The 27,703-nt window shown below is 42.1% G+C and overlaps 1 protein-coding gene across 1 annotated transcript in view; it reads right to left on the bottom strand.

Moving 5' to 3' along the window:
• The window catches only part of LOC139584581 (proline-rich protein 5-like), a 64,309-nt gene extending 41,847 nt beyond the window's left edge, over positions 1-22,462 (bottom strand). Inside the window, exons 1-2 of the mRNA XM_071416604.1 lie at positions 22,255-22,462; positions 16,886-17,014 (exon numbers count right to left, since the gene is read on the bottom strand). Of these exons, the coding sequence (XP_071272705.1) occupies positions 16,886-16,897 (12 nt within the window). The 5' untranslated portion in view covers positions 16,898-17,014; positions 22,255-22,462. The remainder of the gene's footprint in view (positions 1-16,885; positions 17,015-22,254) is intronic.
• Between the last annotated feature and the right edge of the window lie 5,241 nt (positions 22,463-27,703).

Raw genomic sequence — 27,703 nt, 5'->3', positions numbered from 1 at the left:
TAATAATTACAGAGAATTTTTGATTAGCCTAGCTGGCTCGGCGGTCTTAAAGGGAGGCCGCTATTGAACGTTTCCAGTATTGCAGGAACTGTGTTTACTTTGCTTTGTTCCGGGACAATGTGGACTGCGATTTTTGATAAAAATAAGTCTTCAGTTTAATGATGCCAAAGACACGACAGGGAAGAACATTTTCAACATAAAAATGCACCTTTATAATAAAATAATTACATGCATAATCTCATTTGTGGTCACTTTTGATGATGGTGTTTTCCTGCTAATGGAACATTTGTGCTTATAGCCTACTTCCGTGTGCGCAGTGCTGCACTTATAATGTGAAGAAATAGCCTAACAGTTCATCAACATTTTAAGCTAAATGTTCTCATCTGTTGCACCAGGCAAATCTTTTAATAACAGGTTTTTTGATGCTAGTGGTTGTATTAATTTGGGAACTATCGCATCGGGCTATGTTTGGAATATTTATTTCTCGCACAGAATGGAATAGGTCAACTTTTGTACTATGGGGGATAGTAGATTGACATAGACTAGTGCTTTTGCTGACGAAAAGTAAATATGAACAGTTCTTCCAATATCTTCAATATGCGCCTCGGAATTGGATAAGGACGCACACAGTTGCGTCCCCGATGTGTCTGTCTTCACTTGTAGCCGGTGACAAAGACCCGATCACGTGACTAAGAGCTATATGAGTGAGAGGTGCACTGGCACACAGCGTGAAGAAGGGAATTATAATTATTATATTCAGCCACTGGCCGCAAAAGGCATGGATTGTTTTAGGGGGATTATGGCCACACAAAGGGGATGCAGCCGGGAAATTTGAGGCATTAGGTTGCAGTTAACACTCGCATCGGGCCTCTGTCTGGGGCGGAAAGGCCACTTTGAAAGTACCATGCTTTCTTGTCTCAAAAGTGGTTGAAAGATTGCTTCTGTATGCATTGCTCTAGCGCATCAATATGTGTGGTGTGTCTTGCTTGGCGAACGGGACAAATTATGGCGCGTGGAAAATAAACTTATACAGTGCATTTGGAAAGTATTCAGACCCTTTCCCCTTTTCCACATTTTGTTAAGTTACATTTTATTCCAAAAGTATTATTTTTTAAATCATCATCATCATCATCAATCTACACACAATACCCAATAATGACAAACCAAAAATAAAAATATGAAATAGCTTATTTACTTAAGTATTCAGACCCTTTCATATGAGACTCGAAATTGAGCTCAGGTGCATCCTGTTTCCATTGATAATCCTTGAGATGTTTCAATTTGATTGGAGTCCACCTGTGGTAAATTCAATTGATTGGACATGATTTGGAAAGGCACACACCTGTCTATATAAGGTTCCACAATTGACAGTGCATATCAGAGCAAAAACCAAGCCATGAGGTCAAAGGAATTGTCCTGTAGAGGATTGTGTCGAGGCACAGATCTGGGGAAAGGTACCAAAAAATGTTTGCAGCATGGAAGTCCCTAAGAACACAGTGGCGTCCATCATTCTTAAATGGAAGAAGTTTGGAACCACCAAGACTCTTCCTAGAGCTGGCCGACCGGCCAATTTGAGCAATCAGGGGAGAAAGGCCTTGGCCAGGGAGGTGACCAAGAACCCGATCGTCACTCTGACAGACCTCCAGAGTTCCTCTGTGGAGATGGGAAAACCTTCCAGAAGGACAACCATCTATGCAGTACTCCACCAATCAGGCCTTTACGGTGGAGTGGCCAGACGGAAGCCACTTCTCAGTAAAAGGCACATGACAGCCCGCTTGGAGTTTGCCAAAAGGCACCTAAAGGACTCAGACCATGAGAAACAAGATTCTCTGGTCTGATGAAACCAAGATTGAACTCTTTCACCTAAATGCCAAGCATCACATCTGGAAGAAACCTGGCACCATCCCTACAGTGAAGCATGGTGATGGCAGCATCATGCTCTGGGAATGTTTTTCAGCGGCAGGTACTGGGAGAATAGTCAGGATCGTCATACCCAAGAAGATATATTTGCTAACGTTGCTTTGTCATATGGGGTATTGTGTGTAGCTTGTTGAGGAAAAACACTATTTAATACATTTTCGAATAAGGCTGTAATGTAACAATATGTGGAAAAAGTCAATGGGTTTGAATACTTTCCGAATGCACTGTAGCCTACTGTGCAATTTATTTAATTTAGGAGCTAAAGGTTGTCAGCACAGTGTTTCTAATTCGGGTTGACAATTATCTTCTAAATATATTTGTGTGGTTACAATGTCATCTTTAGTACACAACATTTTCTGGTTTGCAGAGAAATTTATTGAAAGAGAGAAATGAAACTAGAACGACATCTAATAGATCTACCTTCTAATTTCGTATGCTTTCTAATTTCTGATGTATGAATTTCATCAATGTATTTTCGCTGTTATCAAAATAACTCATGGTAAGCGCATACAGCCACTCATCCTACTTGCTTCATAGTGTGCGTTCACTACATGACAGACACAAGCGCGTAGATCTCTTGCACTAAACGTGTATTTTGTATTTGTATTCATTAAGGATCCCCATTAGCTGCTGCCAAGGTCCAGCAACATTAAGGTAGTCATATACAATAAAAAAATATTACATGACATTACATTTCATAACACTTTATCCAATACATTTAGTGTGTTCCCTCAGGCCACTACTCCACTATCACATATTTACAATACAACATCCATGTGTACATGTGTGCAGAGTGTGTGTCTTGACCTTTAACGTCATCAGAGAACAATGTATGTTTGTTATTGTTGAACGCTGTCAAACGCCAAAACATGAACTAAAGACCTCGGTTTAAAAGCTGACAGTGTTTTTATATACTTTTATTTTACTTTGAATTCTGCGGCTCTGTTGGTCTAAATTTCTGTGAGCGCTGCTATCTGTCCCGGGATCCTGCCAGATTCCGTATAGGGGAATCCCAGCTAATCCCCGTATATGGGCGAAAGCCCAGCTAGCCTAGCTGGCTCGGCGGTCTTAAAGGGAGGCCGCTATTGAACGTTTCCAGTGTTGCAGGAGCTGTGTTTACTTTGCTTTGTTCCAGGACAATGTGGACCGCTCTGACTTTCAATGTAGCAACTGCTTGCTTGCGGAGGACTACAGGTGCGAAGTAGCTACTCTCTCTTGGAAGTTTCGTCGCCGCTCTCCACAGCCGACTGGCCGGTGCTAGGCAGGGTTCCATCACTGAACGGGTTTTCCCCTTCCCTGGAGAACGAAGCTGTTCTCGACCCAACCAAACCGTCCATGGAGGTACGTCACTCACCGTGGAAGTCGAAGAAGGCGTCCTCTGGCAACGGAGGTCTCCATGGAGATGTTGAGCCATGAACTGACACAGACCAGAAACAGCTTTGTCGCCCTGGATCCAGAGGTTCCGGCTCCTTCGTCCTTTGTGGCTTCCCCAGATCCGGAGGTACCTGCGTCTTCGTCCTCGGTTCTGTTTCCCTTTCCAGTGGCTTCTACCTCAGGTTCAGATCCTTGGAGCTCCCAGCCTCACCAGACCGTGAGGCTGCCTGTGAGACCGGCCCATTCAACATCACCAGCTGTCATCATAGGCAGCTCTATGGTGAGAAACATCTCGGTCCCCAAGGCAAAAGCCCTGTGCTACCCAGGAGCACGAGTACAGGACATAACAAGGCTGCTTCTGACTGTTCTCCCACAGATGCCGGGAGCTGACGCTGTGGTAGTCCATGTGGGGTCAAACGACATCAGGAGGGCTAGCTCGGAACATTTGAAAATTGATTTTAAAGAACTGATTTTAGCATTAAAAGACTAAAAAAAAACTGGCAATAATTTCAGGTCCAGTACCATCGTTGGGCCGCGGGTGTGAAAGACTCAACAGACTGCTGGCATTACACATCTGGCTAAAAGACTACTGTAGCTCTGCTGGAGTCACTTTTATTGATAACTTTGACACCTTCTGGAAACAGAAGATACTCTACAGGAATGACGGAGTCCATCCAAATCATCTTGGCTCCTGAACTCTGTCCACACATTTCAAGGCTGCGTTGAAACAATGACTGGTAAATGATTCAAGACCAGCTCAGTTAATCCCTACCATTGTGACAATGAGTCGTCATAATGCTGCATCAAATGTAAATGATCTTAGGGGCATTGGCAAACACAATGTACAGTAAGTCATTTAATTTATGTACCCCTAATTGCACCGCATACATCTGTTTATCCTACAGCTATTGTAAGCAGTAATCATGAGCTTATAAACCAGAGTTACACTGTTAGCACTGAGGCGGTGTGCAATAGTAGGAAGACTACATTATGCAGCTCACCCTGCTCTATCAGCTCCAATGTTAATAACATGAGTAAGTATACCTCTGATACGTTTCCCAGTAAAGCATTAAAAACAATCAAGCAACCCAAAAAAGTGCTAGAAATAGCCCATATTAACATATGTAGCCTAAGAAACAAGGTCCATGAAGTCAATAACTTGCTTGTAACAGATGACATTCATATTCTGACTATCTCTGAAACTCACTTAAATAATACATTTGATTATACAGTGGTAGCAATACAAGGTTATAACATCTACCAAAAAGACAGAAATGCCAGTGTCTACATTCAGAACCACATTCCTGTGAAGCTTAGAGATGATCTAATGTTAACTACTGTTGAAGTAATATGGCTACAGGTTCATCTACCTCACCTAAAGCCCATTCTGTTGGGAAGCTGCTATAGACCACCAAGTGCTAACAGTCAGTATCTGGATAACATGTGTGAAATGCTTGATCATGTACAGTATGTGACATCAACAGAGAGGTATATTTTCTGGGTGATTTAAATATTGACTGGCTTTTATCAAGCTGCCCACTCAAGAAAAAGCTTAAAACTGTAACCAGTGCCTGCAACCTGGTTCAGGTTATCAGTCAACCTACCAGGGTAGTTACAAACAGCACAGGAATTAAATCATCAACATGTATTGACCACATCTTTACTAATGCTGCAGATATTTGCTTTAAAGTAGTATCCAAATCCATAGGATGTAGTGATCACAATATAGTAGCCCTATCTAGGAAAACCAAAGTTCCAAAGGCTGGGCCTAATACAGTGCATAAGAGGTCATACAATACGTTTTATAGTGATTCATATGTTGATGATGTTAAGAATATTTGCTGGTCTGTGGTGTGTAATGAGGAGCAACCAGATGCTGCACTTGGCGCATTTATGAAACTACTTATTCCTGTTACTAATAAGCACGCAGCCATTAAGAAAATGACTATAAAAACTGTTAAATCTCCTTGGATTGATGAGGAATTTAAAAATTGTATGGTTGAGTGGGATGAGGCAAAAGGAATGGCAATTAAGTCTGGCAGCCCAACTTATTGTCACTGCAAATTAAGAAATCATGTGACTAAACTAAATAAAAATAAACTACACTATGAAACAATGATAAAATATATAAAGAATGATAGTAAAAAGCTTTGGGGCACCTTAAATGAAATTTTGGGGAAAAAAGCCAACTCGGCTCCTTCATTCATTGAATCAGATGGCTCATTCATCACAAAGCCCACTGATATTGCAAACTACTTTAATGACTTTTTCCATTGGCAAGATAAGCAAACTTAAGGATGACATGCCAGCAACAAATGCTGACACTACACATCCAGGTATATCGGAACAAATTATGAAAGATAGGAATTGTACTTTTGAATTCTGTAAAGTCAGTGTGGAAGAGGTGAAAAAATGTTGTTGTCTAACAACAATGACAAGCTGTCGGGGTCTGACAATTTGGATGGAAAACGACTGAGGATAATAGCAGACGATATTGCCACTCCTATTTGCCACATCTTCAATCTTCAAAGCTCAAGTCATTCCGCTACCCAAGAATAGTAAAGCCCCCTTTACTGGCTCAAATAGCCGACCAATCAGCCTGTTACCAACCCTTAGTAAACTTCTGGAAAAAATGGTATTTGACCAGATACAATGCTATTTCACAGTAAACAAATTGACAACAGAATTTCAGCATGCGTATAGGGAAGCACAGCATTTACACAAATGACTGATGATTGGCTGAGAGAAATTGATGATAAAATTATTGTGGGGGCTGTCTTGTTCGACTTCAGTGCAGCTTTTGACATTATCGATCATAGTCTGCTGCTGGAAAAACGTATGTGTTATAGCTTTACACCCCCTGCTATAATAGGGATAAAGTGTCACATCTGCTCCTGCCACACCCTCTAGTGCTCATCCTGTGTCTCCTTGACCTGCCGCCACCCCCCCCAGTGCTCTCTCCCTCTCTGTGTGTGTGTGTCTGATTGTGTGGGCGGAGACAGGTGTGCTGGAGTCAGAGCAGATCCCCACCAGCTGCAACCTGTTCCATAATCAAGACCTCTACATATACTCAGTCCTGCCTCTTCCATGCTGCCAGATCGTGATCTCTGCTCAGTCAGTATACAGTTTCTAGCCATTTGTTACTGTTTAGATCCTGTTATTCTGTTGTGCCTGTTTTCCTTGCCTGACACGATTTTCCTCTCCACTACAGTTTTGCCCGCTCTAACTCTGGTCCCTGTCTCCAGTCCCATATCTCGTCATCCTGCTACTCTGTCCTGGATTCCCCACTCTACTGCTCCCTTGGATTACCCTCCGGACCTGCTTACCCTGTCCCAACCCCTCTCGCTCCAGCCTCAGCACCTGGTTTCCTGCAACCCACCCGAGCTTCCCCTGGCCTGCAATCCATCTCCCCCCTGTGTTTCAATAATAACCTTGGTTACTTCATCCCAGTCTCCTCGTTTGAGTCTGCTCTTGGGTTTCCCTGTTCCACCCCTCGTAACATAAAGAGTTACTTGTCTAACAGAAGGGTGTTCTTTAATGGAAGCCTCTCAAATATAATCCAGTTAGAATCAGGAATTCCCCAGGGTAGCTGTTTAGGCCCCTTGCTTTTTTAAATTTTTACTAATGACATGCTACTGACTTTGAGTAAAGCCAGAGTGTCTATGTATGCGGATGACTCAACACTATACACGTCAGCTACTACAGCGACTGAAATGACTGCAACACTCAACAAAGAGTGACTACTGTTCAGTTGTGTGGTCAGGTGCCACAAGAAAGGACTTAGGAAAATTGCAATTGGCTCAGAACAGGGCAGCACGGCTGGCCCTTGAATGTACACAGAGAGCTAATATTAATAATATGCATGTCAATCTCTCCTGGTTGAAGTGGAAGAGAGATTGACTTCATCACTACTTTTATTTATGAGAGGTATTGACATGTTGATTGCACCGAGCTGTCTGTCTAAACTACTGGCACACAGCCCGGACACCCATGCATACCCCACAAGACAGAGTTCCATGTAGCCATGGCTCTAAGTAGTACTGTGTGCCACCCATAGTCTGTTCTTGACTTGGGGATTGTGAAGAACGCTTTGGAGGCATGTATTGTGGGGTACTGTATGCATGGGTGTCCGAGCTGTGTGCTAGTAGTTTAAACAGACAACTCGGTGCATTCAGCATGTCAACACTTCTTACAAAAACAAGTAGTGATGAAGTCAATCTCTCCTCCACTTTGAGCCATGAGAGATTTACATGCATATTATTAATGTTAGCTCTCCGTGTACATTTAAGGGCCAGCCGTGCTGCCCTGTTCTGAGCCAACTGTAATTTTCCGAGGTCCCTCTCTGTGGCACCTGACCACACAACTGAACAGCAGTCCAGGTGCGACAAAACTAGAGCCTGTGGCTTTGAAAAACAGAAGCATATGCAGAAAAGTACCTCATACCTACAGTAAAATATGGTGGTGCACCTGTTATGGGGCTATTTTCCTTCCACTGGTCCTAAGCCCTTGTTAAGGTCAACGGCATAATGAACTTTACCCAGTACCAGGAAATTTTAGCCAGAAACCTGGTTGCCTTGGCCAGGAGGCTGACACTTGGCCACAAGTGGATCTTCCAGCAAGACAATTACCCAAAGCACACATCAGAATTCACTAAGAAATGGTTAATTGACCACAAAATCAACATTTTGTAATGGCCACCTCAGTCTCCGGACTTGAAACCCCATTGAAAACATGTGGTTTCAATTGAAGAGGGCACTCCATAAGCGCAGACGAAGGATATCAAGAATCTGGAATGATTCTGTATGGAGGAGTGGTCTAAGATCGCTCTCAACGTGTTCTCCAATCTCATAAAACATTTTTATAAAAAGGCTCAGTGTCGTTATCCTCACAACGGTAGGGTGCTGGAGTACTGAAAACAGGGGTACCAATAGTTTTCACCCCTATCTTTTTTTAGATTGTTTTATTTTTTTTAAATTACTTTTTTAACAAAATCTTTCTCTGAGCAATTGTATTAGTATAAAAATATATAATTTCCCCATTTGTTTTGCATACAGTATACAGTAGCTCAGTATTTGTACAATTTATTTTATAACATATTTTTTGCTCATCTTTATTTTACTAGGCAAGTCAGTTAAGAACACATTCTTATTTACAATGACGGCCTACACTGGCCAAACCCAGACGATGCTGGGCCAATTGTGCGCCGTCCTTTGGAACTCCCAATCACGGCCAGTTGTGATACAGCCTAGATCGAACCAGGGTGTCTGTAGTGACACCTCTAGCACTGAGATGCAGTGCCTTAGACCGCTGCGCCAATTGGGAGCCAATAATGATGGACCCCACTGCGTCTCGTTTTTCCAACAAATATATTAACATGTCATTGCGTCATCATGTTTTACTACAAAAGGTAAAGGGGTACTAATTGTTGCCAGGTGTAATTTTCAATACACTAACTTAGGTGGAGGATCCCTTGGAGAGGGGAGAATTACTTTTAATTAGTAACTTTTTAAAATACTTTTATAATCAATTACAAAAGTACTTTTTAAATAGATTATAAGCGGAAGTAACATTTCTATTTTGTCTGTGTATGCACTGAACATTTACGACAGCTCATTTTATGATCAATTATCTACCCTGACAATAGATTTAGCTGACATATGACTAATAATTGGTGGCAATTTTTATTCAGTTTGGAAGCACAGACTTGACAGATCAGGGCAGACTGAGGGGAGAGACCAGCATCTTGCCCTTTTGGCATTACGGAAATGGGCAAATGAGGCGGTGGTTGATGATTAATGGCAAATTATGAATCCTTCCTTTTGAAATGTTATCCTTTTCTCCTCTCGACATAAATCCTTCACCCGTTTAGACTGTTTTCACTTCAAAGGGCCTATTCAAATAAGTGAATGTATAGATCTATTACCCATGGCCCTCTCCAACCATCGAGACATGCTTTGCAGAGACTTTATCATTAATCACAACAAGCATGCAGCACGTTGGCGGTTTAACCCATCATTGCTCCAGATTACACATTTAAAAAGGAATTTGAAGAACAATTACTAGAATTCATTAGCATTAACCAACCATCAGCGTGTGGGACCCCTGTATGCTGTGGGATGCAGTGAAGGGCTTCATTAGGGATAGGTCCGTAGCATTCGCATTGGGTCTCAACAAAGCGCAAACCATAGAGTACTACAGCTCAAAACAAAACTGTCACAATTGGAAGCAAGTATCTGCACATCTGCACTACCTCAGACCAAATATTTACTGGGATGAATCTTGTCCTGGAGGCAGAGCTGAGCGGTTTCCGCTTGATGGGCCGGCCGCAAAGTCAAAATTGGCTATGTTAAAACATTTATGAAAAGAAAATTTGCTTTTTGGTCTTAGTTTAAGGTTAGGGTTAGGCACAGTGCTAGCAGTGTGGTTAAGGTTAGGGTTAAGGTTAGGTTTTATGACTTTGTGGCTAGGCCAGCAAGTGACCACCCTGCAGAGTTGCCTCCAGGACAAGATCTATCCCAATAAATGCCAACCTGCAAATTTCAGGTTTACAATCGAAGTTACCTGCTGCAGTGTATCTCCGAGTTCTGTGCTCAGGTCTTTTGCCGCCAGTTGCTAAAGTGCAGAGGCCTGCCTGCCGTTCCGCCATAGATGGAGCCCCATCTGTACAAAAGCCCACCATTCAATTCCATGGTATCTGTTTTTCATCAATATAGCCACGCAGCACACTGAACATCCATCCCCTGTGCCGTTTCATGCTCGGGAATCGTGAGACAGAACAATATGTCCTCGTGAATAGCATCCCACGTCATGTATAGCGAACCAAAGTCAATGTATGGGCATCTCAGCCCTCACATCTAATGTCCATTTGGAGAGCATAAGCTGGGGAGTTTCTGAGTCGTTCAGTCAGTTTCCTCTTGTTGCTAGCAGTAGCATAAATCATTTGTTTAATAGTGTTATCTGACAAAGGTATTGATGTGAGTCTCTGTGCCTCTGCCTCCCCACACATTGTTTTCACCATAGCTCTATGTACAGTGGGGCAAAAAAAGTATTTAGTCAGCCACCAATTGTGCAACTTCTCCAATTGTGCAATTATGGTGGAAAATAAGTATTTGGTCAATAAAAAAAGTTTATCTCAATACTTTGTTATATACCCTTTGTTGGCAATGACAGAGGTCAAACGTTTTCTGTAAGTCTTCACAAGGTTTTCACACACTGTTGCTGGTATTTTGGCCCATTCCTCCATGCAGATCTCCTCTAGAGCAGTGATGTTTTGGGGCTGTTGCTGGGCAACACGGACTTTCAACTCCCTCCAAAGATTTTCTATGGGGTTGAGATCTGGAGACTGGCTAGGCCACTCCAGGACCTTGAAATGCTTCTTACGAAGCCACTCCTTCGTTGCCCGGGCGGTGTGTTTGGGATCATTGTCATGCTGAAAGACCCAGCCACGTTTCATCTTCAATGCCCTTGCTGATGGAAGGAGGTTTTCATTCAAAATCTCACGATACATGGCCCCATTCATTCTTTCCTTTACACGGATCAGTCGTCCTGGTCCCTTTGCAGAAAAACAGCCCCAAAGCATGATGTTTCCACCCCCGTTCTTCACAGTAGGTATGGTGTTCTTTGGATGCAACTCAGCATTCTTTGTCCTCCAAACACGACGAGTTGAGTTTTTACCAAAAAGTTATATTTTGGTTTCATCTGACCATATGACATTCTCCCAATCTTCTTCTGGATCATCCAAATGCTCTCTAGCAAACTTCAGACGGGCCTGGACATGTACTGGCTTAAGCAGGGGGACACGTCTCGCACTGCAGGATTTGAGTCCCTGGCGGCGTAGTGTGTTACTGATGGTAGGCTTTGTTACTTTGGTCCCAGCTCTCTGCAGGTCATTCACTAGGTCCCCCCGTGTGGTTCTGGGATTTTTGCTCACCGTTCTTGTGATCATTTTGACCCCACGGGGTGAGATCTTGCGTGGAGCCCCAGATCGAGGGAGATTATCAGTGGTCTTGTATGTCTTCCATTTCCTAATAATTGCTCCCACAGTTGATTTCTTCAAACCAAGCTGCTTACCTATTGCAGATTCAGTCTTCCTAGCCTGGTGCAGGTCTACAATTTTGTTTCTGGTGTCCTTTGACAGCTCTTTGGTCTTGGCCATAGTGGAGTTTGGAGTGTGACTGTTTGAGGTTGTGGACAGGTGTCTTTTATACTGATAACAAGTTCAAACAGGTGCCATTAAGACAGGTAACGAGTGGAGGACAGAGGAGCCTCTTAAAGAAGAAGTTACAGGTCTGTGAGAGCCAGAAATCTTGCTTGTTTGTAGGTGACCAAATACTTATTTTCCACCATAATTTGCAAATAAATTCATTAAAAATCCTACAATGTGATTTTCTGGATTTTTTTTTCTCATTTTGTCTGTCATAGTTGAAGTGTACCTATGATGAAAATTACAGGCCTCTCTCATCTTTTTAAGTGGGAGAACTTGCACAATTGGTGGCTGACTAAATACTTTTTGCCCCACTGTATGTGTGTCCAGTATGAAGGAAGTTAGAGATTGTTTCCCCAATGTTAACTAGCGTTAGCGCAATGACTGGATGTCTATTGTATCTACTAAGCGAATCCTTTCGGTCAGCACTCAACACTGTTGACTGGAAGTTGAGGTCCCACGTTCGGTAGTGTTAACCTTGCAGTTCGCCTGAGAACAGTGAAGCAGGAAGACGGGGATCAAGTCATGCTGAGGAAAGCTTAGAGAACGCAGTTTCCAATCAATGTGAAGTCTTTGCTGCCCTCCCAAGCAAAAAGGCAATAACTGCTCATAGAGTGGAACTGAGAAAAATGGCTTCAAAGTTTTTTAATTGTCCAGTCAAATGAATTCTAGTGAGATCATTGGAGATGTAATGATCTGTTGCCTTACAATGAGTATTTTTTTAAATTCATGTTGACCCTGACCTCTGACATGACCTTTGACCCTTAAACGGCAGTTACTGCCTTCTTCTTTGGCATGATATGTTATAAAATTGCAGGGAAATACCAAAACAAAGAGCAGTATCTGCAATTTTAATTTGTTAGTTTACTATACTTCTCATTTATGCTATTAATAAAAGAGCAGTGTAATTACTGACAGTGTAACAGAGTTGAAACGGCATCCTTTGTGTGTCTTCCGCTAAGATACCAGTTGAATTTACATAGAGATGTAGGTTCTGCATTAGTCACATTACATACTGTGTTTGACAAGTAGCCCATGTCTTGTTATAAGAATACATGTTAAAAGCAGCACTGCAATTATTTGAATTACATGAAATGATTACCTGTCTTGTAATATATAATGATGGAACATGATAGAAATATGACGTAGGGTAATACAAATTATAAAAAATGACCAGGAGGTTGCTAATAAAAACATTTTATTTGTATGTTTTCAAATGACACTTTTGAATGAATAAATAAATTACAGCTTTAAGAGTACATTTTAAACATATTTACATGTTCATATTCATAAGAGGATGCAAATTACATTTAGCTACAATTGATCAAATGCTGAATAGTTACATTTAATTTTTAAGTAACATTTAATTTTTAAGTAAAACTTCTTCAGTGCTCTTCCATATCACTCCTCATCCTCAGCAATGCTGTTTACAGCCAAGGCATTCCAGAACTGCCTTCAATTTGCAGGCATCAGAGGACACAGCTTGGTGATTATGTCCATTTTCTTGGACTCTTCTATCCCTCTATCCTGTGTACGTAGTATATGTGTACGTCGAGGGTGTCTCTAGAGTGACTTTCTTCATGATGAAGTCAAGCTCTGTGAAGTCCTTTTCTTCATGGGATACTTTGTAGAAGAGGCTCCTGGATCCACTCCTCAACTGGATCTCAGCCATCTCTGCCAGCTTTGGTGCTGCTGCCTTCTTCAGCTTGACGATGGAATGGCCAGCTTTCCATGCCAGGATGTTTTCCTTTTTCATTTCCACCACCTCGCCTGCATTGGAAGTTGCAACCACATGGAGGAAGTCCCCGAAGTCGTACACCACACCTCCAGGTCGAGCTTTCATTTCCTGTTCCACGCCATGGTGGAAACTGTCTGCACTCATGAAGGTGTGTCCTGGCTCGAAGAACTTGAGGGTGATGTCCTCCATCAAAGTTGAGTCAGCATTTACAACACTCACCAGTGATGTTAGCAGGCACCAGTTTTTGTTTTGTGAAGTGCAGTTATCCACCCAATACACTGCATTCTTGACATCTCTCTCCCTTTCCAGTGCTGTTACATAAGATGAAGTAATCTCCTGGCCTTCCAACCAGCTGTTCCTTCATGCCATACCACTGAGATTGTTTTCTTCTTTTGAGACTTCTTTCCAATGGTGGTGAATGTCTCGATAGGCAACGATTCTTGTGAACAATGCTGTTTCCACACCTCTCATGCGAGCGAGCATGATGACTTTTTTCATATCAACGCTCCTCACAGACCAGTCCTCAGGCCAATCTTTCTGTGCATCAGCCTGGTAATGGCTTCTGCTCTGCAGACTTCTTATGCTCCTCATATTTCCTACATTGCATGCAGTCGGGGTTGGGGATGGTGAATTCAGGTGCTGCATGGCTGTTGTCTTGGCAGGCATGGGTCTCCATGGCCTCATTCTCCCTGTGCTCCATCTTCAGATGATGACGCTGCACCAAACAGAGCTCGCACTCCTCCTCTCCAAGCTTCACAAAGCTGATGTTCCTTCTCTTTACCGCCTTGCAATAAGTTTCGTAACCACAGCTGGCATCATCCTTGTAGTCATTATGCATGAACCGAAAATTAACGTCACTAGGGAGGTAGAGGGGCATGCTCTCGTCTGTAGTGGCTGATTTGGGGATGGAAGGACTCAATGTGTTGCAGGATTGGATTCATGTTCAATTTGCTCGCTGAAGCTTTCTTTCCCCTATGATCCTTTGGTGGAATCAGTTTGGTGGTGATTGACTTGCCCATCATCGTGACAATCAGCCTGTCATTTTTGGGGTGGCAAGCACAATGTTGTCAGAAAAAAACCTTTGCACACCTGTTGTGCAGAACCGCTCTGGTTTGGAAGATGGTACAGAAACCATCTTCTAAACCAACTGTCCCGCCAACAGTGATATTTTTCTTAGATTGCTGTGCCACCATGTGAAAGATCCATGGCCTCTTCTCCTTATACTTCATCTCCTAATACTTTTCCCATATTACCTTTTGCCTACCCTCTGAAATATTCTGAGTACATTGCCTCTTGCATTTGGGACCACATGGCTTACCCATTGGTGGAATCTTGGATTTCTTGTTTGATAGGTGTTCTGGAGTTGTGTCCAGGGGCTCAGCTGCCACTTGTGCTGGAACATCCAACTCTGAAGGTGGATGATAATCTTCATCATCATCATTGGCAATTGATTTCTCATCTGATAGACTGATGTCTAAAGAGTCAGAGACCACCCACTGGTTCTCTATTTCTTCAAATAGTGTTGACACTGTGACTTCAGTTAAAGGGGGTAGATCAGGAATCTTTGTTGGAATGTGGCCCTCAAACTCAACTGAAATAAACAGAGCAAATAATCAGGGACATGCATCCTAATGATTCTATTCTGTCATGGATGATAATAATCAATACTGACATTTTCTGGTGTGCAAACATATGATCATAATCCTTTTCGGTTATTCTATAATATAGGATATAATCAATGTTGATTTTATCTTGTGCAAACATTATCATAATAATTTTCACTGTCATATAACTCAGTTGTTTACAAATAAAAATACAAACAAATTGCATGGATGGACATTGACAGGAATAAAACCTAGTATTGACATGGTTGTACTGTCCTAATACACCCTCACATGGCAACTTTGATCCGCATAGATGCCAATCATCTAGACCACAAGGATTGGTGGAAGTCATGCAAAACTGTTTTTTCCCCATTCATGTAATGATGGCACTGAAGCAGACACACTGAGCACACATTTGGCACACATTGGTACTAATTACATATGCCACCAACAAAAGGGATGGTTACAATTTGGGATTTTAACTTTCCTGACCGGGACAGTCAAGCAATACTGGAATATAAAAGAAAACCAGAAACCCTGAACATGTGAGTAGATATATTAATAATGAGCTAGCAATGCTGTGTGTGCTCATCCGGAAAACGAGTGTGCGTGGGTTTTGACAATTCAGTATGGGGTGCACGTCCAACTGACCGTCAGCTGGCTAGAGATTGTGTGTGTGGTGTAATGTTACTGATTCAAATAACCCATGGAATGTCAGAATACAACTATAGGGATTATACTAATTCTATGTGTAATAGATTTAAGCTAGTATAAACTGCTGATCGTCTCTTATGGGAGCATGTAGCACAAATCTATTACTTCATGCTAATGCTAGCTAGCTAGGTTTTGACGTTTTGGTAGGGCGCGTAAGTTTTAGCTAGGTGGCTGTCACTGGCTAGAAATCGTGTGTATGGTGTACTGATTCAAAGAAACCATCAGATGAAATTTCAGAATATACTTCATTATATGGCTAATAGATTGAAGTTAGTATCAATTGCAGATCTCCTCTTATGAGAGCAGGTAGCATTGTTAGTCTATGCACGCTAGCTAGTTAGCTAGCTAATTAATTTTGATCTCAGATCTACTTAGCTAGCTAGTTCTTACCAGTGTCTGGATGTCGGCGTTTCAGAGCAAGTACAACCATCATTTCCCCCTGGGAATGCTGTGCCATGGTGTTGTATCCCTAGATTACCAATGTATATGTGTGTAGCTGTCAGTCAGTGTCATACAGGTTCGATTGCATCACTATCAGAATAAAATTATATGAAACCATGGTAAAATGCAGTAACTGCAGCCAAGGGCAGGTTGAAACGAAGGTAAAACTGCCATTTACCTCCCTTTCACAGTAACTTTTTGCAGTTACTGCTAATACGACCACCATTTTCTTCCAAACACAATACAATAGAGGCAGGATACTTGTCCACATGATTAAGCATGCATTTAATGTAACAAAAATTACATTAACTCATGTTCGACCAAATTAGCAGTTACTGCCTTTTTGCTTGGGAGGGCAGTATGCTAGCATATACCCATAGACTTCCAATAATTTAATTACGCTAGCGCTAGTTGGCAATTTCCTTCAAACTGCACGCTGAGACATAAAAATGGTATTCATGAGTTCATCTGACTGTGGGGAAGTAGATAAAGGGCTTAAATGACAAAATCCCGAAGTACGCATTTAAGGCAAAAGCGAAAAGGAAACCCAGCTTCCCAGTGGCGTGAGCCTACCAGACGAGCTAAATGCCTTCTACGCTCGCTTCAAGGCTAGCAACACTGAACCATGTATGAGAGCTCCAGCTGTTACAGACGACTGTGTGATCACACCCTCCATAGCCTATATGAGTGAGACCATTAAACAGGTTAACATTCACAAGGGCAATACTTATTACCAGGACGTTTACTCTGAGCATGTGCTGACCAGATGGCAAGTGTCTTCACTGACATTGTCAACCTCTCCTTGACCCAGTCTATAATACCTACACGTTTCAAGCAGACCACCATAGTAACCTGTCTAAATGACTATCGGTGCACTATCAGGGTACTCACATCTGTAGCCATGAAAGGCTGGTCATGCCTCACATCACCACCATCATCCCAGACACCCTGGACCAACTCCAATTCACATACCGCCCCAACAGATGGATCTCTGTTGCACTCCACGCCGCCCTTTCCCACCTGGACAAAAGGAACACCTGTGAGAATGCTGTTCATTGACCACAGCTCAGTGTTCAACACCATAGTGCCCTCCAAGCTCATCACTAAGCTAAGGAACCTGGGACTGAACACCTCCCTCTTCAACTGGATCCTGGACTTCCTTATGGCTGCACCCAGGTAGTGAGAGTAGGCAACAACACATCTGCCACGCTGACCCTCAACACAGTGGGCCCTCAGGGATGCATGCTTAGTCCCCTCCTGTACTCCCTGTTGACCCACGACTGCGTGGCTGTGCACGACTCCAAACGACTCCAACGATGAGACAGCCTATAGGGAGGATGTCAGAGACCTGGCAATGTGGTGCCAGGACAACAACCTCTCCCTCTAGAGCCAAACTGTTATAGACCTATATCCATCCTGCCCTGCCTTTCTAAAGTCTTCGAAAGCCAAGTTAATAAACAGATCACTGACCATTTCGTAACCCACCGTACCTTCTCCGCTGTGCAATCTGGTTTCCGAGCTGCTCACGGGTGCACCTCAGCCACGCTCAAGGTACAAAACGATATCATAACCGCCATCGATAAAAGACAGTACTGTGCAGCCCTCTTCATCGATCTGGCCAAGGCTTTCGACTCTGTCAATCACTGCATTCTTATCGGCAGACTCAATAGCCTTGGTTTCTCAAATGACTGCCATGCCTGGTTCACCAACTACTTCTCAGATAGAGTTCAGTGTGTCAAATCGGAGGGCCTGTTGTCCGGACCTCTGGCAGTCTCTATGGGGGTGCCACAGGGCTCAATTCTCGGGCCGACTCTTTTCTCTGTATATATCAATGATGTTGCTCTTGCTGCTGGTGATTCTCTGATCCACCTCTACGCAGAAGACATCATTCTGTATACATCTGGCCCTTCTTTGGACACTGTGCTAACAAACCTCCAAACGAGCTTCAATGCCATACAACACTCCTTCCGTGGCCTCCAACTGCTCATAAACGCTAGTAAAACCAAATGCATGCTCTTCAACCGTTCGTTGCCCGCACCCGCACGCCGACTAGCATCACTACTCTAGACGGTTCTGACTTAGAATATGTGGACAACTACAAATACCTAGGTGTCTGGCTAGACTGTAAACTCTCCTTCCAGACTCATATTAAACATCTCCAATCCCAAAAAACTAAATCTAAATCTAGAATTGGCTTCCTATTTCCCAACAAAGCCTCCTTCACTCACGCCGCAAAACATACCCTCGTAAAACTGACTATCCAACCGATCCTCGACTTCGGCGATGTCATTTACAAAATAGCTTCCAATACTCTACTCAGCAAACTGGATGCAGTCTATCACAGTGCCATCCGTTTTGTCACCAAAGCCCCTTATACCACCCACCACTGCGACCTGTATGCTCTAGTCGGCTGGCCCTCGCTACATATTCGTTGCGAGACCCACTGGCTCCAGGTCATCTATAAGTCTATGCTAGGTAAAGCTCCGCCTTAACTCAGCTCACTGGTCACGATAACAACACCCACCCGTAGCACACGCTCCAGCAGGTATATCTCACTGGTCGTCCCCAAAGCCAACACCTCCTTCAGCAGCCTTTCCTTCCAGTTCTCTGCTGCCAATGAATGGAACGAATTGCAAAAATCGCTGAAGCTGGAGACTTATATTTCTCTCCCTAACTTTAAACATCAGCTATCTGAGCAGCTAACCGATCGCTGCAGCTGTACATACCCCATCTGTAAATAGCCCACCCAATCTACCTACCTCATCCCCATATTGTTTTTATTTACTTTACTGCTCTTTTGCACACCAGTATTTCTACTTGCACATCATCATCTGCTCATCTATCACTCCGGTGTTAATTTGCTAAACTGTAATTACTTCGCTACTATGGCCTATTTATTGCCTTACCTCCTCAATCCATTTGCACACACTGTATATAGACTCTCTTTTTTTTCTATTGTGTTATTGACTGTACGCTTGTTTATTCCATGTGTAACTCTGTGCTGTTGTTTGTGTCGCACTGCTTTGCTTTATCTTGGCCAGGTTGCAGTTGTAAATGAGAACTTGTTCTCAACTAGTCTACCTGGTTAAATAAAGGTGAAAAAATAATAAAAGAATAATAATCAGCTAGACAAAGGAGCTGATCATAGACTACCGGAAATGAAGGGCAGAGCATGCCCCCATTCACATCAAAGGGGCTGCAGTGGAGTGGGTCGAGAGCTCCTTTGTGTCCACATCACTAAGGACCTATCATGGTCCAAACACACCAACAGTCGTGAAGATTGCACGACAATGCCTCTTCCCCCTCAGGAGGCTAAAAAGATTTGGCATGGGCCCTCAGATCCTCAAAATGTTCTACAGCAGCACCATTGAGAGAATTGTGACTGGCTGCATCACCGCTTGGTATGGCAACTGCTTGGCTGGCTCTATGCACACTCACTGGACTCTACCCACACACTCACACATATCACACACACACACACACACACACACACACACATTGACACCACACACACACTCACACATAGACACACTTTCACACTCTTCACATACGCTGCTGCTACTGTGTTTATTATCTATCCTGATTGCCTAGCCACTTTTACCCCTACCTACATGTACATATTGCCGCAATTACCTCAACTACCTCACACCCCTGCACATTGATTCTATACCGGTGCTCCTTGTATATAGTCGTGTTATTGTTATTTTATTGTGTTACTATTTCCTTTTTTATTTTTGTGAATTTTTTTCACTTTTTAACTCTGGATTGTTTGGAAAGGGCTCGTAAGTAAGTATTTCACGGTAAAGTCTATACCTGTTGTATTCTGCGTATGTGACAAATACAATTTTATTTGATATCATACTAATTGGAGCTTCCTGCATATATGTTTACTATGTTACATCTACTACTGAGTCCAGGTTGCAATAATAGGGCGCCAACAGCTGGTCATTGGGAAAAATACAATCTAGGCACACTGTTAATTAAACTAAGAGTAGGCTATCAATAAAGAGTTGTCTTGAATATAAAACAGGTAATACAGTGGATGTATCTGAGACTAGAGATGAATTACAGATGAATTTCCCTCTTTTAAACAAGTCTAATCTTCCACAATAACCAGGCTTCAATGTCTACTCTATACGAAGGATATTGGGACATGGGGCTGTTACAATTTGTAATGCTGGTGTCATAAGGTTTCTAAAAAAACATAGTAATTTAGTAATGATTGTGTAGCCCATGCTAATTTTGACAGTCACTAACTTCTTTACACTAATTGTATGGGTTGAGAGTTTGTTGATCTCGCTCTCTTTCCACCTTACTTTGTAGAGAGTGCCGACGAACTGTGAAGCCGAAAGAAACTTAGAAGAAAATTAGAAATATTGAAAGTTGATAACTGAACTTAAACGTAGAAAAAAAGTTGTAAAGTATTTACACTGAGTATACAAAAGATTAATAACACCTGCTCTTTCCATGACATAGACTGACAGGTGAAAGCTATGATCCCTTATTGATGTCACTTGTTAAATCAACTTAAATCAGTGTAGATGAAGGGGAGGAGCCAGGTTAAAGAAGGATTTTTAAGCCTTGAGACAATTGAGACATGGATTGTGTATGTGTGCCATTCAGATGGGCAAGACAAAACATGTAAGTGCCTTTGAATGGGGTATGGTAGTATGTGCCAGGCGCACCAGTTTGTGTCAAGAACTGCAACATTGCTAGGTTTTTCACGCTCAACAGTTTCCCGTGTGTATCAAGAATGGTCCACCACCAAAAGGACATCCAGCCAACTTGACACAGCTGTGGGAAGCATTGAAGTCAACATGTGCCAGCATCCCTGTGGAATGCTTTCGACACCTTGTAGAGTCCATGCCCCGACGAATTGAAGCCGTCCTGAGGGCAAAAAGGAGGGTGCAACACAATATTATGAAGACGTTCATAATATTTGGTATTCTTAGTGTATTTTCAACTAAAGAAGAATCAAGTGCTCAAGGATATCAGTGTGCTAAACCAGAAGGGAATTGAGATATATTTTCCATTGATGTTTGTGAACAGAGAATCCTAACTGGTTTTGTACCCCCTCCTTTTGATTCTACGTCACCAGCACCACCTGCCATCTTCTACAATCTACTTTGCCATCTAAAGAGGCTTGTCGTCAATAGCTTCTACAATCATCATTATCGTCGCCTCTTCTCTCTAGAGAGAGATATTTGACTGGTACATTGTGGTAGGAACTGAACTGAGACAATTGAGGGCACTGACTTACATTTTTATTGGGTACCCAGTTTATTATTTTTGATTAACTTATTGGATAAAACTGTATTGTTATGAATGAATGGTCATTGCAGTTGTGATACTCTGGTGTTGTGTATTGATCTTGAACATGAAAAAAGATAATGAAAAAACTAATGTTTTCAATTATAGATAAACTTCCATTTAAAATGCATACCCCTGCGTCCTTGCAGTATTCTTCCTTCAGTAGATATTGAATGTTATCCTTTGCCTTACTAGATAACATTGCTTTAGAAACCAGTCTCATTTCAAACCTAAATAGACTGTATGCACATCATACATAGTAACTCTAAAGTAGTTCCTAGTGTGTTACAATTGAATAGGAACCTACAACCCAATTTAAAAAAGAAATGTAATTCATTCAACTAACAAAACATATATGCCCTATTTGCATATGCTTATTGTGACTGGAGATTAGAATGTTTGGATGACATCTAAGAAATAGTAATAATAGCAGGAGGAGAGAATCCACACACACACTCCATTCGGACTGTCTGCCCCGCAAGCCACGCCAGTCTGGTTATTATGCTTTTGTTCTTGCGGAGCGGCTGAGGTTCCTTCCCTTCCATAATCCACAGATCGATATCTTTCATTTGCAAACGAAGGCATTTACTTCATTAATTTATGAGAACCCCTTAGGCTACAGAATAATATCCTTGCTCTATACATATGTGTTATACAATTGTTGATGCGCAGGCTACAGGCTTGCCTACACAAAGGAAATGTATCCCCATAGAACACGATGTCCATGTCATAGGGAGGGACGTAGCTTACATTACACGTGAAGTAGGCAACTTTAACATGTGCGCTACAGAATATGCAAACAAACAAACCCATGTAAACAATGCGAATGTAGGCCATCTTACCTTGCTCAATCAACAGACACACATACCTTTAAAAAATCGACCATAAATATCCTACCCATACAGTAAAGTTCACTGACTGTACACACACATCCACCGCACGCTACTCACCGTTCCTTCTCCTGATCGTGTTGCTTATAATAGAATGAGGTGGATATAGCATTGATGAACTGTATAGCCTATCTGCAATAAAACCCAGTCTATATCATTGTTGATTTTTTAGTCTGCACTGACCAAACAGGCATTTTGGTGCAGTTGTGCGATGCGCCAGCGACCTATCCTGCGGGAGTCATTCCAGGAGCATGCATGCTCGCCCCCGTGTTGTTTTGACGAGATGCAAGCCACTGTACCAGACGCCGTGCGTGTTTTGCGTCTGTGAGCGTGTACGCGCGTATTGGTGTCTGGTGTTGTAGGGTGGATGAGATAAACGTTCTCATTCAAGCACGGCAAGTTTAGGCCTATATGCTTATATTTAAAGGTCCAATGCAGCCGTTTTTATCTCAATATCAAATCATTTCTGGGTAACAATAAAGTGCCTTACTGTGATTGTTTTCAATTAAAATGATCAGAAATTAACAAAAATAACTGAGCAAATACAATTTATCAAGCAAGAATTTTGCTATGACTGTCACAAAAATAACTTAGCAAATACAATTTATCAAGCAAGAATTTTGCTATGACTGTCAGGGAGTGGTCTGAGAAAGGGACCTAATTGGAGGAGCCTAATGGGAGGGATATGTAACCTGAAAATTAGCTGTTATTGGCAGAGAGAATGGCAAAGTCTCTTTGTTATTGGTTTATTAACTTATTTGGCCCAAAACCCAACCAAGCCGCTCAAGCTGAAATATCGGGTGGTCTTTTCAAAAAGCTCTTACACTAAATATGCATTTTCAGAATTTTCATTGTGGAAATATATATAAAACACAGGAAAAATCTTGTTTTTGACTGCATTTCCCCTTCAATTTTAAGCACTCTTCTATAATTTATTGTTAAACTACACACTTTGTCATCTCATAGCCTACGTACAGTGCAAGACCCCTTAGATTTGTGCGTATTTGGTATATGTTGTGTAAATTGTTAGATATTAATTGTTTGATATTACTGCACTGTCGGAGCTAGACACACAAGCATTTCGCTACACCCGCAATAACATCTGCTAATCACGTGTATGTGACCAATAACATTTGATTTGATTGGACTTTTTCCACATTTAGTTACGATACAGCCTTATTCTAAAATGGATTAAATAAAAACTTTTCCTCGGCAATCTACACAAAATAGCCCAATATGACAAAGCGACAACAGGTTTTATAAATTTTAGCAAATTTATAAAAAGTCAAAAAACATAAATACCTTATTTACATAATTATTCAGACTATTTGCTATGAGACTCGAAATTGAGCTCAGATGAATCCTGTTTCCATTGATCATCCTTGAGATGTTTTTCAGCTTGATTGGATTCACCTGTGGTAATTTCAATTGATTGGACATAATTTGGAAAGGCACACACCTGTCTATACAATGTCTCACAGTTGACAGTGCATGTCAGAGCAAAAACCAAACCATGAGGTCGAAGAAATTGTCCGTAGAGCTACGAGACAGGTTTGTGTCGAGGCACAGATCTGGGGAAGGGTTCCAAAACATTTCTTCAGCATTGAAGGTTCCAAAGAATACAGTGGTGTCCATCATTCTTAAATGGAAGAAGTTTGGAACCACCAAGACTCTTCCTAGAGCTGGCCGCCTGACCAAACTGAGCAATCGAGGGAGAAGGGCCTTGGTCAGGGAGGTAACCAAGAACACAATGGTCACTCTGACAGAGCTTCAGAGTTCCTCTGTGGAGATGGGAGAATCTTCCAGAATGACACCCATCTCTGCAGCACTCCACCAATCAGGCCTTTACGGTGGAGTGGCCAGATGGAAGCCACTCCTCAGTAAAAGGCACATGACAGCCCAATTGGAGTTTGCCAAAAGGCCCCTAAAGACTCTCAGACCATGAGAAAATGGATTCTCTGGTCTGTTGAAACCAAGATCGAACTCTTTGGTCTGAATGCCAAGCGTCACATCTGGAGGAAACCTGGCATCATCCCTACGGTGAAGCATGTGGTGGCAGCATCATACTGTGGGGATGTTTTTCAGTGGCAGGGACTGGGAGACTAGTCAGAATCAAGGGAAAGATGAACGAGCAAAGTACAGAGAGATACTTGATGAAAACGTGCTCCAGAGCATTCAGGACCTTAGACTGGGGCGAAGGTTCACCTTCCAACAGAACAACGACCCTAAGCACACAGCCAAGACAATTCAGGAGAGGTTTCGGGACAAGTCTCTGAATGTCTTTGAGTGGTCCAGCCAGAGCCCGGACTTGAACCCGATCGAACAACTCTGAAGAGACCTTAAAATAGCTGTGCAGCGACTCTCCCCATCCAACCTGACAGATTTTGAGAGGATCTGCAGAGAACAATGGGAGAAACTCCCCAAATACAGGTGTGCCAAGCTTGTAGCTTCATACCCAAGACTCCAGGTTGTAATCACTGACAAAGGTGCTTCAACAAAGTACTGAGTAAAGGGTCTGAATACTTATATAAATGTAATTTTTTAATTTGTTTTATATACATTTGCAAAAATGTTTTTGCTTTGTCATTATGGGGTATTGTGTGTACATTGATGAGGGGAAAAACGGTTTAATCCATTTTAGAATAAGGCGTAATGTAACAAATGTGGAAAAAGTCAAGGTGTCTGAATACTTTCCAAATGCACTTCAATGTTTGGAGAGCTGACTAGTTTGGAATTAGACTACTAACATAATTTTGTCTAGTTGCAATGTGTAACTTACACAGTTACAGGCAATAGTGTTGAGGGAGTGATTTTTTTAAAGATTAAAGTAAGTAAATGAACCAAAGAGAAAGTGGCGAACCGGGACTAAAATAAACTTATTTGTGCACACTATAGGACCATGGAATTGCTGTTTTATAGGCCTACTATTACTATTAGGATAATTAGGCTAGTATAAATTATAGTACTAGCCTAGGCTACTACTTTATTTCTACAGGGAGGGTACTTCGTAAATTTAAGTAAAATATATATTTTTTTCTGCAGGCTCATGATTGGTGTTTAGGATGTTCAGGTGTTGGTCTATCTCCATAACAATGTTTGTGAACAAAATTATTATAACAGTGTAGAACAGAACTGAACAGTCAGATCCAGTGAGTTCTGTGGTTTTACAGTAGTGGCATTAGAGAGGGGCCGGGTGTTTGAACTGTTAAACTTGAAAATGATCGCTGGCACTCACATTATCTATCTATCTATCTATCTATCTATCTATCTATCTATCTATCTATCTCTCTCTCTCTCTCTCTCTCTCTCTCTCTCTCTCTCTCTCTCTCTCTCTCTCTCTCTCTCTCTCTCTCTCTCTCTCTCTCTCTCTCTCTCTCTCTCTCTCTCTCTCTCTCTCTCTCTCTCTCTCTCAATTCAATTCAATTCAATTCAAGGGGCTTTATTGGCATGGGAAACATGTGTTAACATTGCCAAAGCAAGTGAGGTAGGTAATATACAAAAGTCAAATAAACAATAAAAATGAACAGTAAACATTACACATACAGAAGTTTCAAAACAATAAAGACATTACAAATGTCATATTATATATATGCAGTGTTGTAACAATGTACAAATGGTTAAAGCACACAAGTTAAAATAAATAAACATAAATATGGGTTGTATTTACAGTGGTGTTTGTTCTTCACTGGTTGCCCTTTTCTTGTGGCAACAGGTCACAAATCTTGCTGCTGTGATGGCACACTGTGGAATTTCACCCAGTAGATATGGGAGTTTATCAAAATTGGATTTGTTTTCGAATTCTTTGTGGATCTGTGTAATCTGAGGGAAATATGTCTCTCTAATATGGTCATACATTGGGCAGGAGGTTAGGAAGTGCAGCTCAGTTTCCACCTCATTTTGTGGGCAGTGTGCACATAGCCTGTCTTCTCTTGAGAGCCATGTCTGCCTACGGCGGCCTTTCTCAATAGCAAGGCTATGCTCACTGAGTCTGTACATAGTCAAAGCTTTCCTTAAGTTTGGGTCAGTCACAGTGGTCAGGTATTCTGCCACTGTGTACTCTCTGTTTAGGGCCAAATAGCATTCTAGTTTGCTCTGTTTTTTTGTTAATTCTTTCCAATGTGTCAAGTAATTATCTTTTTGTTTTCTCATGATTTGGTTGGGTCTAATTGTGCTGTTGTCCTGGGGCTCTGTGGGGTGTGTTTGTGTTTGTGAACAGAGCCCTAGGACCAGCTTGCTTAGGGGACTCTTCTCCAGGTTCATCTCTCTGTAGGTGATGGCTTTGTTATGGAAGGTTTGGGAATCGCTTCCTTTTAGGTGGTTGTAGAATTTAACGGCTCTTTTCTGGATTTTGATAATTAGTGGGTATCGGCCTAATTCTGCTCTGCATGCATTATTTGGTGTTCTACGTTGTACACGGAGGATATTTTTGCAGAATTCTGCATGCAGAGTCTCAATTTGGTGTTTGTCCCATTTTGTGAAATCTTGGTTGGTGAGCGGACCCCAGACCTCACAACCATAAAGGGCAATGGGCTCTATGACTGATTCAAGTATTTTTAGCCAGATCCTAATTGGTATGTTGAAATTTATGTTCCTTTTGATGGCATAGAAGGCCCTTCTTGCCTTGTCTCTCAGATCGTTCACAGCTTTGTGGAAGTTACCTGTGGTGCTGATGTTTAGGCCGAGGTATGTATAGTTTTTTGTGTGCTCTAGGGCAACGGTGTCTAGATGGAATTTGTGGTCCTGGTGACTGGACCTTTTTTGGAACACCATTATTTTGGTCTTACTGAGATTTACTGTCAGGGCCCAGGTCTGACAGAATCTGTGCAGAAGATCTAGGTGCTGCTGTAGGCCCTCCTTGGTTGGTGACAGAAGCACCAGATCATCAGCAAACAGTAGACATTTGACTTCGGATTCTAGTAGGGTGAGACCGGGTGCTGCAGACTGTTCTCTCTCTCTCTCTCTCTCTCTCTCAATTCAATTCAATTCAATTCAAGGGGCTTTATTGGCATGGGAAACATGTGTTAACATTGCCAAAGCAAGTTAAACTTGAAAATGATCGCTGGCACTCACATTATCTATCTATCTATCTATCTATCTATCTATCTATCTATCTATCTATCTCTCTCTCTCTCTCTCTCTCTCTCTCTCTCTCTCTCTCTCTCTCTCTCTCTCTCTCTCTCTCTCTCTCTCTCTCTCTCTCTCTCTCTCTCTCTCTCTCTCTCTCTCTCTCTCTCTCTCTCTCTCTCTCTCTCTCTCTCTCTCTCTCTCTCTCTCTCTCAATTCAATTCAATTCAATTCAAGGGGCTTTATTGGCATGGGAAACATGTCTCACTCACTCACTCACTCACTCACTCACTCACTCACTCACTCACTCACACACACACACACACACACACACACACACACACACACACACACACACACACACACACACACACACACACACACACACACACACACACACACACACACACAGAGAGAGCTCAGGCCAAAGAGGCACTGCAAGATT

This window comes from Salvelinus alpinus, chromosome 9 (genome assembly GCF_045679555.1).
Source record: "Salvelinus alpinus chromosome 9, SLU_Salpinus.1, whole genome shotgun sequence".
In the NCBI taxonomy this organism is placed as follows: Eukaryota; Metazoa; Chordata; class Actinopteri; order Salmoniformes; family Salmonidae; genus Salvelinus; species Salvelinus alpinus.
Note: the sequence above shows the minus strand (reverse complement) of the source record. Positions and strands in the feature narration are given on the sequence as shown.